At 40.4% G+C, this 13,972-nt stretch overlaps 1 protein-coding gene across 2 annotated transcripts in view; it reads left to right on the top strand.

Moving 5' to 3' along the window:
- apaf1 (apoptotic peptidase activating factor 1) overlaps positions 1 to 13,972 on the top strand; it is a 311,250-nt gene that overhangs the window by 212,710 nt on the left and 84,568 nt on the right. Inside the window, exons 22-23 of one of the 2 annotated variants that reach the window (XM_072471564.1) lie at positions 3,347 to 3,454; positions 7,325 to 7,450. In XM_072471564.1, the coding sequence (XP_072327665.1) occupies positions 3,347 to 3,454; positions 7,325 to 7,450 (234 nt within the window). The remainder of the gene's footprint in view (positions 1 to 3,346; positions 3,455 to 7,324; positions 7,451 to 13,972) is intronic. The other variant, XM_072471565.1, reaches the window with a different exon arrangement.

Here is a 13,972-nt window from a genome sequence, read left to right as displayed (position 1 = left end):
TTGAGTAATGAACATTAATCAATTATCTGATCGAGGGGTTGAAAAGAATTCAACAGGTTGGATACTGTTACAATTCCAGTTGGTGTTATCACTGGACCGGAAGATCCCAGATTGGATTTTACCTTTTTTAATAAAATATAAAGAAACAGAGTCACAAGACCACCAATTAGTTTTAACAACAATGGGGGGAAAACATTTATTAAAAACATGAAAAAAGTGGATCATAAAACAATACTCGTTTATTCCCCCTTTAGGGTAACAATTACACACAGGTTTTAGGATTAACACAGATTACAAAGTACATCTGAAACCACAATGGTCTCATTAACACAGAGTCCCTTTTAAGCATACAAGATGTATGTGGTAAGATGCACTCCTCTCTGAACCCAAGAGAATGCCTGTGGATTTCTCCTCAAAAGGTGAGCCACCTTTTTTTACTGAACTCCGGATTCCACACAAGTGATTTCAAATTCTCCTTTCAAATCTTTTAAATTATGTTTTCTCTCCACTGCTTCCATCAAAGTTTTGCTTTCAGGTTTTATATCTCCCTTCCGGTTTCCTTTGTCTTAAAGGCTTTTACACAAATTCCGAGGTCCAGCCACCAATTTCCACAATTACTTCAAATAATGTCTCCCAAACTGTAGTAATTTCTCACAAACCTTAGCACTACTGGCAATATCTTTCTGGCCTCTCATGATCCAATGCCTTTTCAACTCTCTGACTTTACTGACGAGTAATTTGTTCTGTTCCTAGTTTCCTCTGTTCCATTAATTCCAGACTTCTTGGAAACTTATCTTCATTTTTCTAGTTTCCTTAACTGACTAGACTTTAGAGTTCCAGCATCTGTTCTCTTAACCATTATTCCATAGTATGGTTTTTCTTCTAGAAAGGCTAAGAGAAAGACATTCCCTGTTTAGCCTTCTAAAACCAACTGCTTCTAGCAAAGCTTTGAGAGCGGCCTTCTCTCTCACTACCTATCTCCAACTGCAATCAAATTAGCAAAGCTACAACTTAAAGCTTCTCTACCTTACAAGGCCCCAGTTGCTAAGCGACCACTATTGGTTTATTTACTCTTCACACCACAGCCCTCTCTATAAGCACAATAGAATCATAGTTAGAGTTGAAAACAACACCCACACATACAAACACCTTTGCCCAGCATGAATCTAACTATAGGTTTTACCCTTCCAGGCTCAAAAACATTAAATTAAACTCTCTGAAAGCTATACTTTCTTTGTAATATTTACCAATGCAAATATAAATCCCTTAAAGCTACCTTTGTTTTGGTAACAATACAAAGAAACCTGTCTGCCCAAGAAGGTTATGGATGCCTGAGGTTAATAGATTTTTGTTTATTAAAGATACAGAGGGACGTGGAATGAAGACAGGCACATTTAGTTGAGGTGCAGATCAGTCATTATCTTATTGAATGTCAGGGCAGGCTCCAGGAGCTGCATGGTCGCTTCGTGTTTCTATCTTATAAGAGGGAATAACGAGGTAGAAGAATTACATGGTAGGAGCTCTGAGGCAGGTTTGCCATGCTGTCAGTTCATTAGATGCTCCACATAGGCATACCAACAAATCAAAGGGGAAGGGCAAAAATTTGAAGTCCTTTGAAGTGCATGTCTTCAAATAAATAAAAATATTTATTTCACTTCAGTGAAAGTCTTAAGATTTGATCTCTGTATAAATTTTACAAATGTAACCCTTCTCTGTAGTTTGCTTCATTTGATTTTAGATTCATTAATTTGAAAAATATATATTTGCATATGTGAGAGAACTTGGTTGCTCTCATGGAGAAGATTACTTGAAGCAATACAGACAGACCTTGAAACCGCTTTCACAGTTCAAGTAGTTTTCAGCTGAAAAGCCCTTCAGAAGATGATCTTTCTGGATGTCATGATGAAAAACAAGGAAATGGCGTTAGATATATATTCTGTACACGTTTCCCACAGTGAGCTAACTTTGTAACAGTAAATTTAATCTACAATACCAGGAGCCTATGTGACGTCGTCTGCTGATCGCAGTGATATGAGATGACCACCCCTTCAAAATATTGACTTTGAGCAAGTAATATTCTGCAGTTCAAAAATGCCAACACTCAAAAGCAAATCCTCTTTTAGCCTAAAACGTATCTGGAAATAGGCTTTTTTGGTTTGATTTCACAGAATGGGTGGAAGGAAAGCCTAAAACAATTCTCCCTTCTAGTGATGATTACTTGATCATTCTTATGTGATCCAGTACAGTTTTCAGGATAACAGTTCACTGTGGCAGAGATTTATAACAATTGTTTTATCTCAGGTTGTGGAATTAAAAATCTTCCTTCCACCTGACGCAAAGGAGCCGTGTCAATAGTGCGTTATTTAAAATCCATTAGCCAATTCCTCAATCAGTAAAAGTAGTGATCTTCAGTGCTGAAGAAGCATCATATTCAACTCAAAATATTAACTTTGTTACTCTCTCCACAGATGCTGCAAAACATGCTGAATTTTTCCAGCACTTTTTATTTTAGTAAGATTGGTGTAACAAGTTGATTAAAATTAAAGCCTTTTATAAGTCTTTGTGATTCAAGTGTTATTTCCCTTTGTTTATAACTTGCATTTTGAACATTTTCAATCAAGCATGCAGTCCCCTCCGATGTGGACAGCTTAGCACTATGAAGTCTCCTGTATCTATAGACCATTGTCTGCATATGTGTCTGAAGTATGTTCATTGCTTTGAAGCAGCAACTCCCATGTTCGTAAATGAAGTGGAATGACAGTTCACTGCAGTGCGTGAAGATATAGAGCTAATTGAAAATGCAACTGTTACTTTAAATAGTGCCATGCTTTTGGTATTGCATAATTTAGTCTTCGCCACCAATGATTCAAATACATGAGATAGTATCCTGAGTGGTGCTAAACAGTTTGAGTTGTTCAGAAAATAAGAACACTTTTAAACTCTGCATGAATTAGCATTTTACTTAACCAAAATGAAAACAATAATTAATTTTGGATTTGGTTATTAAATTTTAATATTGTGTGTGTACTGGTTGGAGTACACTTAGAAAATGCAATTTTCTACAAAGGGTTCAGAAGCACCTCGGCAATGTAGAAAGCAAACAGAAAGGAACCAGGAAAAGGGAGAGATAAACTACTTACACAATGGGCACATTATTTGCTTTTCAGAATTAATATCTACTGCAGAATTACTCTAATCAGGTGGCACTGATGTTGAGTAAAGATCTGAATGCAAAAATATCCAATAGCTAAGTTGTCCTTGCGTGTCTATGTTTGCATGCACGTTGATGCTTAAATTTGAGTTTTTTGTTAATGGCTTCAATGTTTTTTATATGTTGATGTTGTAGGTAGGCATGAAGTCGGCCAGGTTCGTCCTACAGAACATTGGGTGGAAGAGACAGCAGTTCCAGCACAGCCTGTTGATAGCTGTAGGGCTAGAAAATGGCACAGTGAAGGTGCAGGACTAATTTAAGCACGTATAATACTTGCTAAAAGCTATCCCATCGGTGCAGTTTCTGAGTGTTGCTGAGAATGACACCTCAGTGGTTTGGGGAAAACAAATATTTTTTTAAAATTAGGGGGCAATTTAGCATGGCCAATCCATCTAATCTTCACATCTTTTAGTTGTGGGGGTGAAATCCACGCAGACACGGGGAGAATGTGCAAACTCCACACTGTGACCCGGGGCCAGGATCGAACCCGGGTTCTCAGTGCCGTAGGCAGCAGTGCTACCAGTGCGTCACCGTGCTGCCCTGCTCTAGAATTTATGCAATTAACTGAGAATAAGGGAGGATTAAATTAAAAAGCTCTGAATACCAAATTGCTCAAATTTGACACATTATGTTCCGGCCATGTACTGTTGAAATGCTTACGTAGATTTCAGGGGCTTTCAGGGTTTTGAAGTGGAAATGTGCAGCAGCGAATACGTATCAAAATTTGGAGTAATAAGCTTGTTTTATAACCCAACTTGTTTCTCTTTAGTGGAGTGCTGGGAATTATTTTCAAATGAATGCAATGTGTTTCTATTTGAAGGAAGTTCTTTTTGAGGATTCAGTTTTTCTAAGTCTCTGTTTTTGGAAAAACATAATTTTTTTTGTTTTGTTTTAACATAATTCTGTTTGTAATATAGTGCACTAAGATTCAACATGGGTATGTGAATGCATGTGTCGTTAGTTCTTAGCATCAGTTGTCAGCACAGGTGATCGTCCATAAACGATTTCCTCCGAGAAATGAATGGTAAATGGAATAATGAATTCTGATATGAGCGAAATTAGCATTTAGGTGTTGCTAGTAGTGATTAGAGGGATGGAGAATAAATCTTTCATGAACACTGCAAATTTTGACCTTTCGGAAAAGGAAGAGTTGCTGGGACATATGCATAACTATCTGTACACTTACTGGAATCAATGTTTAATTACTTTGACAAAGATAAATTATTTTATTTTGCTACTCATTTATGCGCTAGAAAAGATTTTGATAACACAAACATAATACGATGTAAACATGACTCAAACCAACAGCCATAAAGTAAGTACACTTCATGCAGTTTGATTTCTTTTCAACAAAAATACAGTCCTGGAGCATGTTAATTTCTAAAACTTTAGTTGTTGCTTTGGGGATTTACCCTTTCATTAGCTGTGAAAGATTTATTTATTTTTTTCTCTGCCAAACCACTTGAAAATAATTACTCCGGTTTTGCAAATTGTGAAGTCAAACCCTAACTTTTTCATTGACTCAAGCTGAATTTATAGGCAGTGAATGTTTGCTCAATGGTTATTATACGGTTTCAGATAACTGTATCACATTAATGTGAAGACATTCTGCCAAATTTTATTTTTCTTTGAATGTTGACTGCATGCAACTGCTAGAAACATGTTACTGGTTCACATTTTCCCAAGATAGTTCATTTCAACGCTCTAACGACATTTTTGCATTAGTAGTAAACAGGTTTTAGCAGAGCTAAACTTTGATTTGTGCATGCCATTACCAACATCAGGTTACAATTGCAGAGAGTTAAATATAAATAATGTATCCCACAGAAGATGAAAGGAACAGGCACTGAGCTTAGCAAAGAATACAGGAAAGAAGAAGTCACGCTATGGTTAGTTTTCTTTCCTTAGCCAACACTGTATGCACAGAGTGCAAACATCCGCCCAGAAAGAGAGGGAGTTTGGTGAAAAGGCACGAGAGGGTAGAACCTGCAAGGTGACTGAATGTTCTGCCAACGAATACAATGGAAACGAGGTGTGAGGCTGGAATTGGCCATTCTAAATTGTCCCTGAGATTCCAACGCTGAGATGGGATTATGGGGTTCCAGGGATATGGTGGGACAGTGGGCCTAGATGTAGACTCAATGGGCCGAATGGCCTCCTGCAATCTAGAGATTCTAGGAGCCATTAACCTAAGTACCTGTGAAACATTTTGATGCATCCTGAGATTATGAAAGGAGATATATAAATACATGTGATTCTTTCTTTAAAAAGGGGTTTGTGTCCCCTAGCCAGATTTGACATTGCAAGGCAGCATCAAGTTTGTGCCCAGTGCCCTCAAATGTCTAGCCCATGATTGCAAAGATAGGAATAGTATTGGGAGTGCAGCAGATATGGAGACAATGAATGATTTGGGGCTGAAGGTATCCTAGGCAGAAGTGGAGGAGTTGGTTAGCAGGTTAAACACAACACCAATGTTCTGATGGGCAGGGAACAATTGACAGTTAGTAAAATGGGGCAATAGTTATGGAGCAGCTTTTCCTCAAAAGTGTAGAATCACTGACTGCAACTTCTGGATTCCACTTTATTCTGTGCATGTGTGGATTCCTGAAGTTTCCGGGGGAATCGCTATGTACAGTGGTGTTGAATATCACAACGGAAATATAGAGTGCTTAAAATTAATTGTTTTAATAACCTGAGAAGTGAGACCATGGGAAAGGGTGAGGCTGACCAAATGGCCCTGAGTTAGTTATGTGTTTCAGAGCCCATGTAAAATGTGAGGTTAAGGGGCGATGGGGGCAGAAAATTCAGGCAAGACAACTCGGGGCAGTAAAGTGTAGAATGAAGTTAACAAATATAAAAGCGTTGGAGGAGGAAATCTGGGAAAATAAATTGTTGTGAGAATTGTGATGATGCTAAATGAGGATAACTTTAAGTGAGAAATGACAGCGAGGAACTCCAATGAGGGTCAGGGATGAGCCTGATGTTGAATGCGATGAGTGCGGGGTCTCCATCACTGTTTGGTAGCGCATGATGGGATCTTGTTGCCAGGCAGGGAGGCTTTGATGACTGGAAAGGAATTACAGCCCTTAAATCTGTTTTCAATGCCTATTGATTCATCTATCTTATCGCAGTGAATGGCAAACGACTTATTTGCAGCTTTTAAAAAGCTGATCTGAGATTATAACCTAAACATGTATAAATTTGACTTGTTTAAGAAGTATTGTTCAAGCAAAGGGTGAGAGGTGGGCAACAAACAGTAATTTAAAATGAGAGGAATTTGAGGCTGTGACACATAGAGTAATGAAGATTCACCCATTGGTGGAATAGAGCCATGGAAGGGTTCAAGGGCAAGGGTTCTGAAAATGATTTCTTTTGGTGCACTGAGTTTGTGGAGCCTGGCAGCACGGTGCTGACTGAAATGCAAGAATTCGTGCAGCGGACAATTCAGCCCATAAGAGCCCTGGATTAACTGAAGTTTGTGAAGGGAACTGTAACCGGGTGATATGTAAATACCTGGAGAGATGAGAGCTCGTCTGGAATTTGTTATGTCAATAATCTCAGGACCTCCAGGCCACAGGGAATGATGGGAGCATTGTCGATGCTGGCAAGGGGAGCATAGGTGGAATCATTCTTACACTTGTTACAATACCTGCAAGATTTGCATGTAATTGCAATGCTGATATATAAATATTGACCCATTTGTTCCAAAATGGTATCAACTGAAACTATGCAATGAAATGTGAATTGCAGCTTTCCCAACAAACCTTTACAAAACTTTTGACTGGAAGTTTTTATTTTATATTTGAGGATACTCTCCTGCAGTTGCTTTGGTAAAAACACTTAGCACAGAGCAGATAAATTGGAAAATTAAAAGGGAAAGCAGTCAGGCTCTCAGCAACACTTAGTATATTTTTTAATTGCAGCAAACTAAGTTTACTAATGAACGGATATTTGATTTGTACAATCATAGCTTTTCCAGTGCATCGTTTAACTAACTCACTGCTGCAAAGCCTCATTCTTAACTTCACTTAACCATTTTGTTCCAATTCGTCTCTGCTCCTTTCTCCTGTTCTGATAAAACGTGTTGAGTCATAGATGTATCTTTTCCCTAAGGTTCTGGAGCTTCCTAGTGGTAAAATCCTCAAGACATTAATAGGCCACACGGAATGTGTCCAACGATGTCAGTTTACACCTGATGGGAAGATGCTGATTTCCAGTTCTAATGACAGTACAATACGGGTAAGAAAAACATTTCTTCCAAAAGTCTTATTCTGTATAAGTATATCCCTTCTGACACTTCTATCTACTTTGAACTTCTTTGAATCTTTATACATAGAAAAAAATAGATTGTGTCTTCACATTTGCGCTATTAACCACTCAGCCGGACAGTGCAAAATTTCAACATTTTTGTGCTAAACATTAGCGAAAAACAAGCTCAGACCTGATAGCAGGAAGCACTTCTTGACGTAGAGTGATAAATACTTAGAATAGATTTCTGGTAATGGCAAAAGCTCTGGAATTATTCAGGAGACCGTTGAGCACTGTGATGGGGAGTTTATACTATGAACAAGACGACCTAAATAATCTTGCTATCTTTAATTTATGAAAATATTGAATCATAGAACATAGAACATACAGTGCAGAAGGAGGCCATTCGGTCCATCGAGTCTGCACAGACCTACTTAAGGCCTCCCTTCCACCCTATCCCTGTAACCCAATAACCCCTCCTAACCTTTTTTTGGTCACTAAGGGCAATTTATCATGGCCAATCCACCTAACCTGCAAGACTTTGGACTGTGGGAGGAAACCGGAGCACCCGGAGGAAACCCACTCAGACACGGGGAGAATGTGCAGACTCCGCACAGACAGTGACCGAGCAGGGAATCGAACCTGGGACCCTGGTGCTGTGAAGCCACAGTGTTAATCACTTGTGCTACCGTGCTGCAGAATTTCACTTTTAACTAGCAAGAGATGCATGTAAAAGTCATCCCAGTCAATTGCCAGGAATTCACATGCAATTACAGTGCAAGCATTATTACAGTTGTCAATTGAGTTTGTTCTTCAGAATCCAGTATCAGCTTGTTTGAGATTCTTGGGGACTACAAAGCGAAACACATTGTATTAGGAAAACAAATATCTCTATCAAAGTTCTGTTTTACACAGAAAGTTAGGGATGATATGAGCTTTAGTGCTCACTTTAAAACACGCAAAGTATCAGTGGGTCCCTTGTGTCTTTACCTACAGGAAGGATGAAATATATGACTCTCCATGCTTAAGAGACTGTAGGTGAAGTTGCACAGATAAATATCTGTTGGAACTTCGAGGAGTAGAAGTGTGGAGATTCAGATGTGACTTTGTGTCATACTGGTGTTGGTCAAATAAGGCTAGTGTGACATGCATGGAAAAATTAGCATGGATCAAGTAGTTGAATGACAAGCAAAAGCGCCAGCTACAAAAGAACAATCAAACCTAAGCTCACTTTCCAGTTCTTGGCCTGTAACCTGTAGGCTATGTCATTTCAACGCATATCCAATTTTTTTTTTTTAAGTGTCATGAGAAGGTCACGTTAAGAAATGTTGGGCTGCTCAAGTTACTGCAGTGATGTCAGAGTGTGGGTGGAGCTGGGCTGTCTGTCGGCATTTAGTTTCACTTTGAGAAAAGCTTGGGTGTGTCTGTTTTTTGGGTTTCGTTTCAGTGTTGGAGATGCAGCCAACCAAATAATGTGTAATGTTTTTCTCTCTGCCATGTAAAGACTATCTCTTGATCATTTGGTGAATTCAGAGTGATAACTGTTCTCAGTAGTGAATTTAAACCTGATGTGCTTCTGTTAAAAGTTTTTTTTCAAAATGTCTTATGGACGTTAAAAGGAAAGTAAGGCATACTTAGTGTTGAATTCTTTGGGGGTTGTATTTGAATTGATGGTTGCTAAGATGTTCACTATGTTTTACAAAAAGATTAACTTGAGTTCATAGAATAAACATTGTTTTGCTTTAAAAAATACTTTTCTATTTCTGCTGTACCACACCTGTAGAGTGGGCCGTGTGCTCCCCATGCCACAATCTAGTAAAAGTCTTGGGTGAACTCCATGGATACACTTTGGGGTTCTCTAGACCCTGGCCCATAACATAAGTGTGATGAGGGTTTGCCTGTACCACCCTTTCAATCAGGGAGTTCTAGACCCCATCATTCTCTGGGTGAAAAGGATTCTCCTCAGTTCCCCTCTAATCCTTCTTCCAATTATTTTACATCTTGAGTATTGCTGAAAAAAGAGACATTTTGTAAATTTTAGTCTTGCACTCATCGGGACACTTCGCAAGAACACACATGAAGGCAAAACACAATTTATAGTGTATGAGCCGTTAGTGCTGACTGGTTGGCAGGTGGACTCTGGATGTTAGAGGTGTTGCCATAGAGTATGCACCAGTTGATGGTATAAGGATCATCTCATGGTGCATTACTAGAGATCGAAAAAGATCTTGAATTTTCCTCAGTTTGTAGAGAGAAACAGGAACAAAGGTTTGATGAAGGTTACATGTTTCCCAAGGGAAAAATGAACAATTGCAATTATTTCTCTGTAGGTCCATTGCTTAAAGCATAGGGTGTACAGAAGCTTGATTTAATGCAATAAAATATTTAGTGTCTAATTCAAATTCTCTTACACAAATTCTCTTACATCTGTGCATATGCGGAAACTCTTGAAACGTCAGTTGAATTCAGAACATCAGTGACTTGCATCTCATCATGTCTCTCCCGTGAGGTGCATCACAAATAATGTATGTTAGAGCAGGGTTTTTCAAACCTATTTTCCCAGGACCCACTTTTGCCAACCGGCTGACCTTCAGGACCCACGCCAGCCGACCTCCACGACAAGCCATGTTTGCTTACTTTGCAGAAACCATTTGAATCCTTGTGGGAACAGAAGATCCAGCCTCGCACATGTAGGTCGTCGTGAAGGGCAATAGCATCAAAATGCTTATTCTACTCAGCACTAGATACTCCTGAGAGATTCTACTCCACAATACTGACATCTCTTGGACTTTTGGCGTGTGTTTCATGTGCTAGCACAGGTCAGGTACAGCAGTTGAGTCTTTTCATTTAAAATCAGCTATAAGTTAATAACTGACTCTGGGGTGTCAACCTCAAAATTTTCACCCACCAGTTCTCTTTCAAAATCTGAATGTTTTACTCACTTGCCAGTACTTCGCTACATACAACACACATGGGCTTTTCAATTGACAGAACCAAGAAATCATCTTTATACTTTGTTCCTTAGTTAATTTCTTCTTTGTAGTGTTGCCTGTTTTCGATCCCAACAGCGTCGCCAATACTGTTGGTAATATTAATGATAATGTTGGTGAACCACAAGCCTTCCCGTATATCGATCAAATGGCCACACAACCAGTTAGTTCAAAAGATGGTTTATTTACATACGCAAGAGTTACCTCGACATGCAAACACAATATCTACTACGAGTTAAACTACACCTATCAGCTACAATAATCTACTTAACTTCAGGGCAACCGGCACTGTGCAAATGGATAAGGCCTTTATCTGGATTTCACTTGGCTGGTTCGAAGAAAGCGGCTCTGTTTCTGCTGGGCTCATCCGTCAGGTAGCGATCGATGGTCTTGAACTTGGCTGGCTGTTCCTGCTACAATTGGTTTGGCACAGGCCGGATCCAAAAGAGACAGAACACATAGCTGTGCTCTCTTTTATCCCTCTGGGATTTTGTGCTCTCTGGGGCGGTCCTTAACCTTGGACCCAATAGTTTGACAGAGCTCTGATCACTGTCTTCGATTTCGGCCAATATAGGGGTGGGTGCCTTGGTAGCTGGCCGGGTCCTTAGCGGTCATTGACCTTGGCAGTTGTGCTTTCTGAGTAAAGGGAGTGGCGCCGATCAGTCTGTGGCTGTACCGGTTGCTGGATTGGAGTTCTATTGTCCTGGGAAAATGGGCCATTGAAATGCAAACGAGCGGTGGTTTCGATCAGGCCTGGTTACCTGTGTTTCAGATACACATAGGCTCTATATCTGTCTGAGTCCTGAGTTGGCCATAATTCCCATGGTTCTTTGCAGGTGGCCATCTTAGATGGCTACATCAGGCTGTTAATCAGGGGCCCTGGAGCTCTGTGCAGAGCTGACACTATCACTGCTTTGTCCTCTCATGGATTCTCCTGCGCAGCTCTCTCGATTCAGATGTGAAATCCTGGCCAGTAGGTACTTTGCCTATTTGTGTCTCTGGCAATCTCTTCCTTGTAACAAAATGATCCACCTTCATAGTCCTCTTACCTTGCCTGTTAGCAACTAGAATGGAAGAAGCTCTCTTTGATTTGGCACCAAAGGCACGTTGTAAATGTCCTTCCTGTTTATTCCCTTATTTCCCCTTTTATTTTGCCGTTATCATTTTATTTTTGATCCATGAGTGGTTAATGGACACGTACGTTTAAGTCAAGCAGCAGAGGGAATGATAATTCAGAAGTTAAAGGAAGGAACATTCTGCTAATCTCTGCTAGTTTGAACAGGACTTCAGAGTTTTTGGCACCAGAGAGAGAGAGATGGGGTGTGACTCTGATTGATTGAAAAGGCCATACTCTGCCCGATAACCAGTAGTGATTGGATCCTATCCCAGTGGGATGGTTCAGAGACCTGAGGGAGCAGTTGGGTCGTAGACAGAGAAAAACAAGGATATGCTTTCTCTCCCTCTCCTGAAAGGCTGAGAGTGTATTCCCGAGGCAGCAGAGAACCTGAATGAATAAATGTACAGGAAAACCATTACAGGCCACATGCAAAGACCAGGGCACACCCACATGCGCATACACCCTGTCTGTCTCATTCTTTCGGCATATTGTATTACTAGCCCAGAGTGTCGTGACTTATGAACAGAATGCGTGTCGTCAAGTGTACGTGCAAAGCGCATGACCTTCTTTGAAGACTGAACACAGCCTTATTTTGTTTTCATTTAAAAGCTGGTAGTTAATGGAACCCTCTCCTTGTTGTAGGTGGTGGGGGGCAGAGTGAAGCGAGAGGGTGTTCTCAGAAGCAAGAATAGGCAATATCTTAACCTCCAAAAAGAAGAATTGGATCTCCCTCCAATTTTCTTTTGAATATTTATATTGGCATTTTTAATTATAAAGTAAAACTTTACGTTCAATATTTACAGCACATGCGGTTCTTATGTACATACAATCGTTCTTGATGTTTCCTTCCCCTCTTCCTGCCCCCCCTCCTTGGCATCCCCCTCTTTTGCTCAGGGTGTTCTGCCCTTCGCTCCTATTGTCCCGCCCTTCCCTTTATGTTTTCTGTTGCCAGCCTTGTGGGGTCAGGGGGCGGGTGGCTTCTGCCTCCTCCCTCCCACCACACTTCTCCCTGTAGTTGCCCAGAGTTTCCGCCTTTCTTCCTCCCCCCTTCCCCTTAGAGTTGTGCAACCCTGTCTGCTTTCTCCCGTCTCTCGCCTTTTTCTCTATTCGCTGTTGGCTTCGAACAGGCCTTGAAACAGGCCAACGAACTGCCCCGTGCTTTGAGGAAGCCTACTTCTGACCCTTGTATGGTGTACTTGATCTTCTCCAAATGGAGAAATTCTGCCAGATCTGCCAGCCAGTCTGCAGCTGTGGGTGGTGCTGCTGATCGCCAGCCGAGCAGGATTCTCCGGCGTGTGATTAGGGAAGTGAAAGCTAAGGCGTGGCCCTCTTCCCCATGTGTAGCCCTGGCTGTTCTGATACTCCCTTCACTTTAAAGGATAAATTAATCTCTTGTTCAATAATTCAACATTTAAGTCTCAAATCATGCTTGTCAGGGAGTTACGGCCATGTATTGTATCTTTATCTTGAACACCTCTGTCAGCTTATGGCTGTTGTTGAGTCAAGAGTTCTGCTCCTTTCCCAAGACACCTTTATTTTCCTTGAACACACTCAATACAAAACTCATATCACCACACGTGCCACCTGCAATCCTTTACATTTCAGTGTCAATTATTGGTTGAGATTAACAAAGATTAGCAGAGATTAAACATCAATTTGACATGTATTTGGAATGCCCATTCCTAAGAGCCTGCACTTTTTAAATGCAGCGCCGTACAAAATAGTACAAGCACGCCTGTAAAGATATGATATTTCCTTTCTAAAGATGTATTCCTATTTGCACCATAAACATGGGTTGACTGGTTAAAACTCCAATTCTGAGTCCACGCCTGAAGCTTGGAGAACCAACAAAGCAAGAACGCTGTGCAATGTTTTCTCCTACGAAAGTTGCTTGTGTTCAGCCATTGCTGCTAGCCGTTTACACTGTTGTGCAGTCAGTTCAGTTTCTGTAGTTTTCAAGGTAACTTTAAAATCATTAAATTGCTGTTTAACCAGGTTTCATTGAAACGTTTCCGCATGTGCAGAAAATGATGTGCTTGGGCTGTCATTTTGAAATCTTAATTTCTTTGATGTTCACCAATTATTTTCGGTATGCAGTAACCTTTTGAATTCAGAATTATTTTTTCTCTCTGTTCTTTCAAATAATAAGGAAAAACAATTATTTGGAAAAGCCACCTGCTTCAGATTTCAGAGCAGGCAGCAGCTTGTGCTATTTTGAAGAGTAGAGGCTTCAGCGGTGAAATCTTGCACTGCATGTGTGATGTGTGCAGATCACCAATGATCACGATAGCCAGCTCAAAGAATTGAAGTATACGGATTATCTTCCCTCGCACCTTTCTTTGAAGCTGAGTAGCTTGCTGATAAATAGTGATTCCATCTCGGAAGTGTCTTTACACTCGGCATCAT

Source organism: Scyliorhinus torazame, chromosome 13 (genome assembly GCF_047496885.1).
Source record: "Scyliorhinus torazame isolate Kashiwa2021f chromosome 13, sScyTor2.1, whole genome shotgun sequence".
In the NCBI taxonomy this organism is placed as follows: Eukaryota; Metazoa; Chordata; class Chondrichthyes; order Carcharhiniformes; family Scyliorhinidae; genus Scyliorhinus; species Scyliorhinus torazame.
The sequence above is the reverse complement of the archived record's forward strand: the minus strand, read 5'-3'. Positions and strand labels throughout refer to the sequence as shown.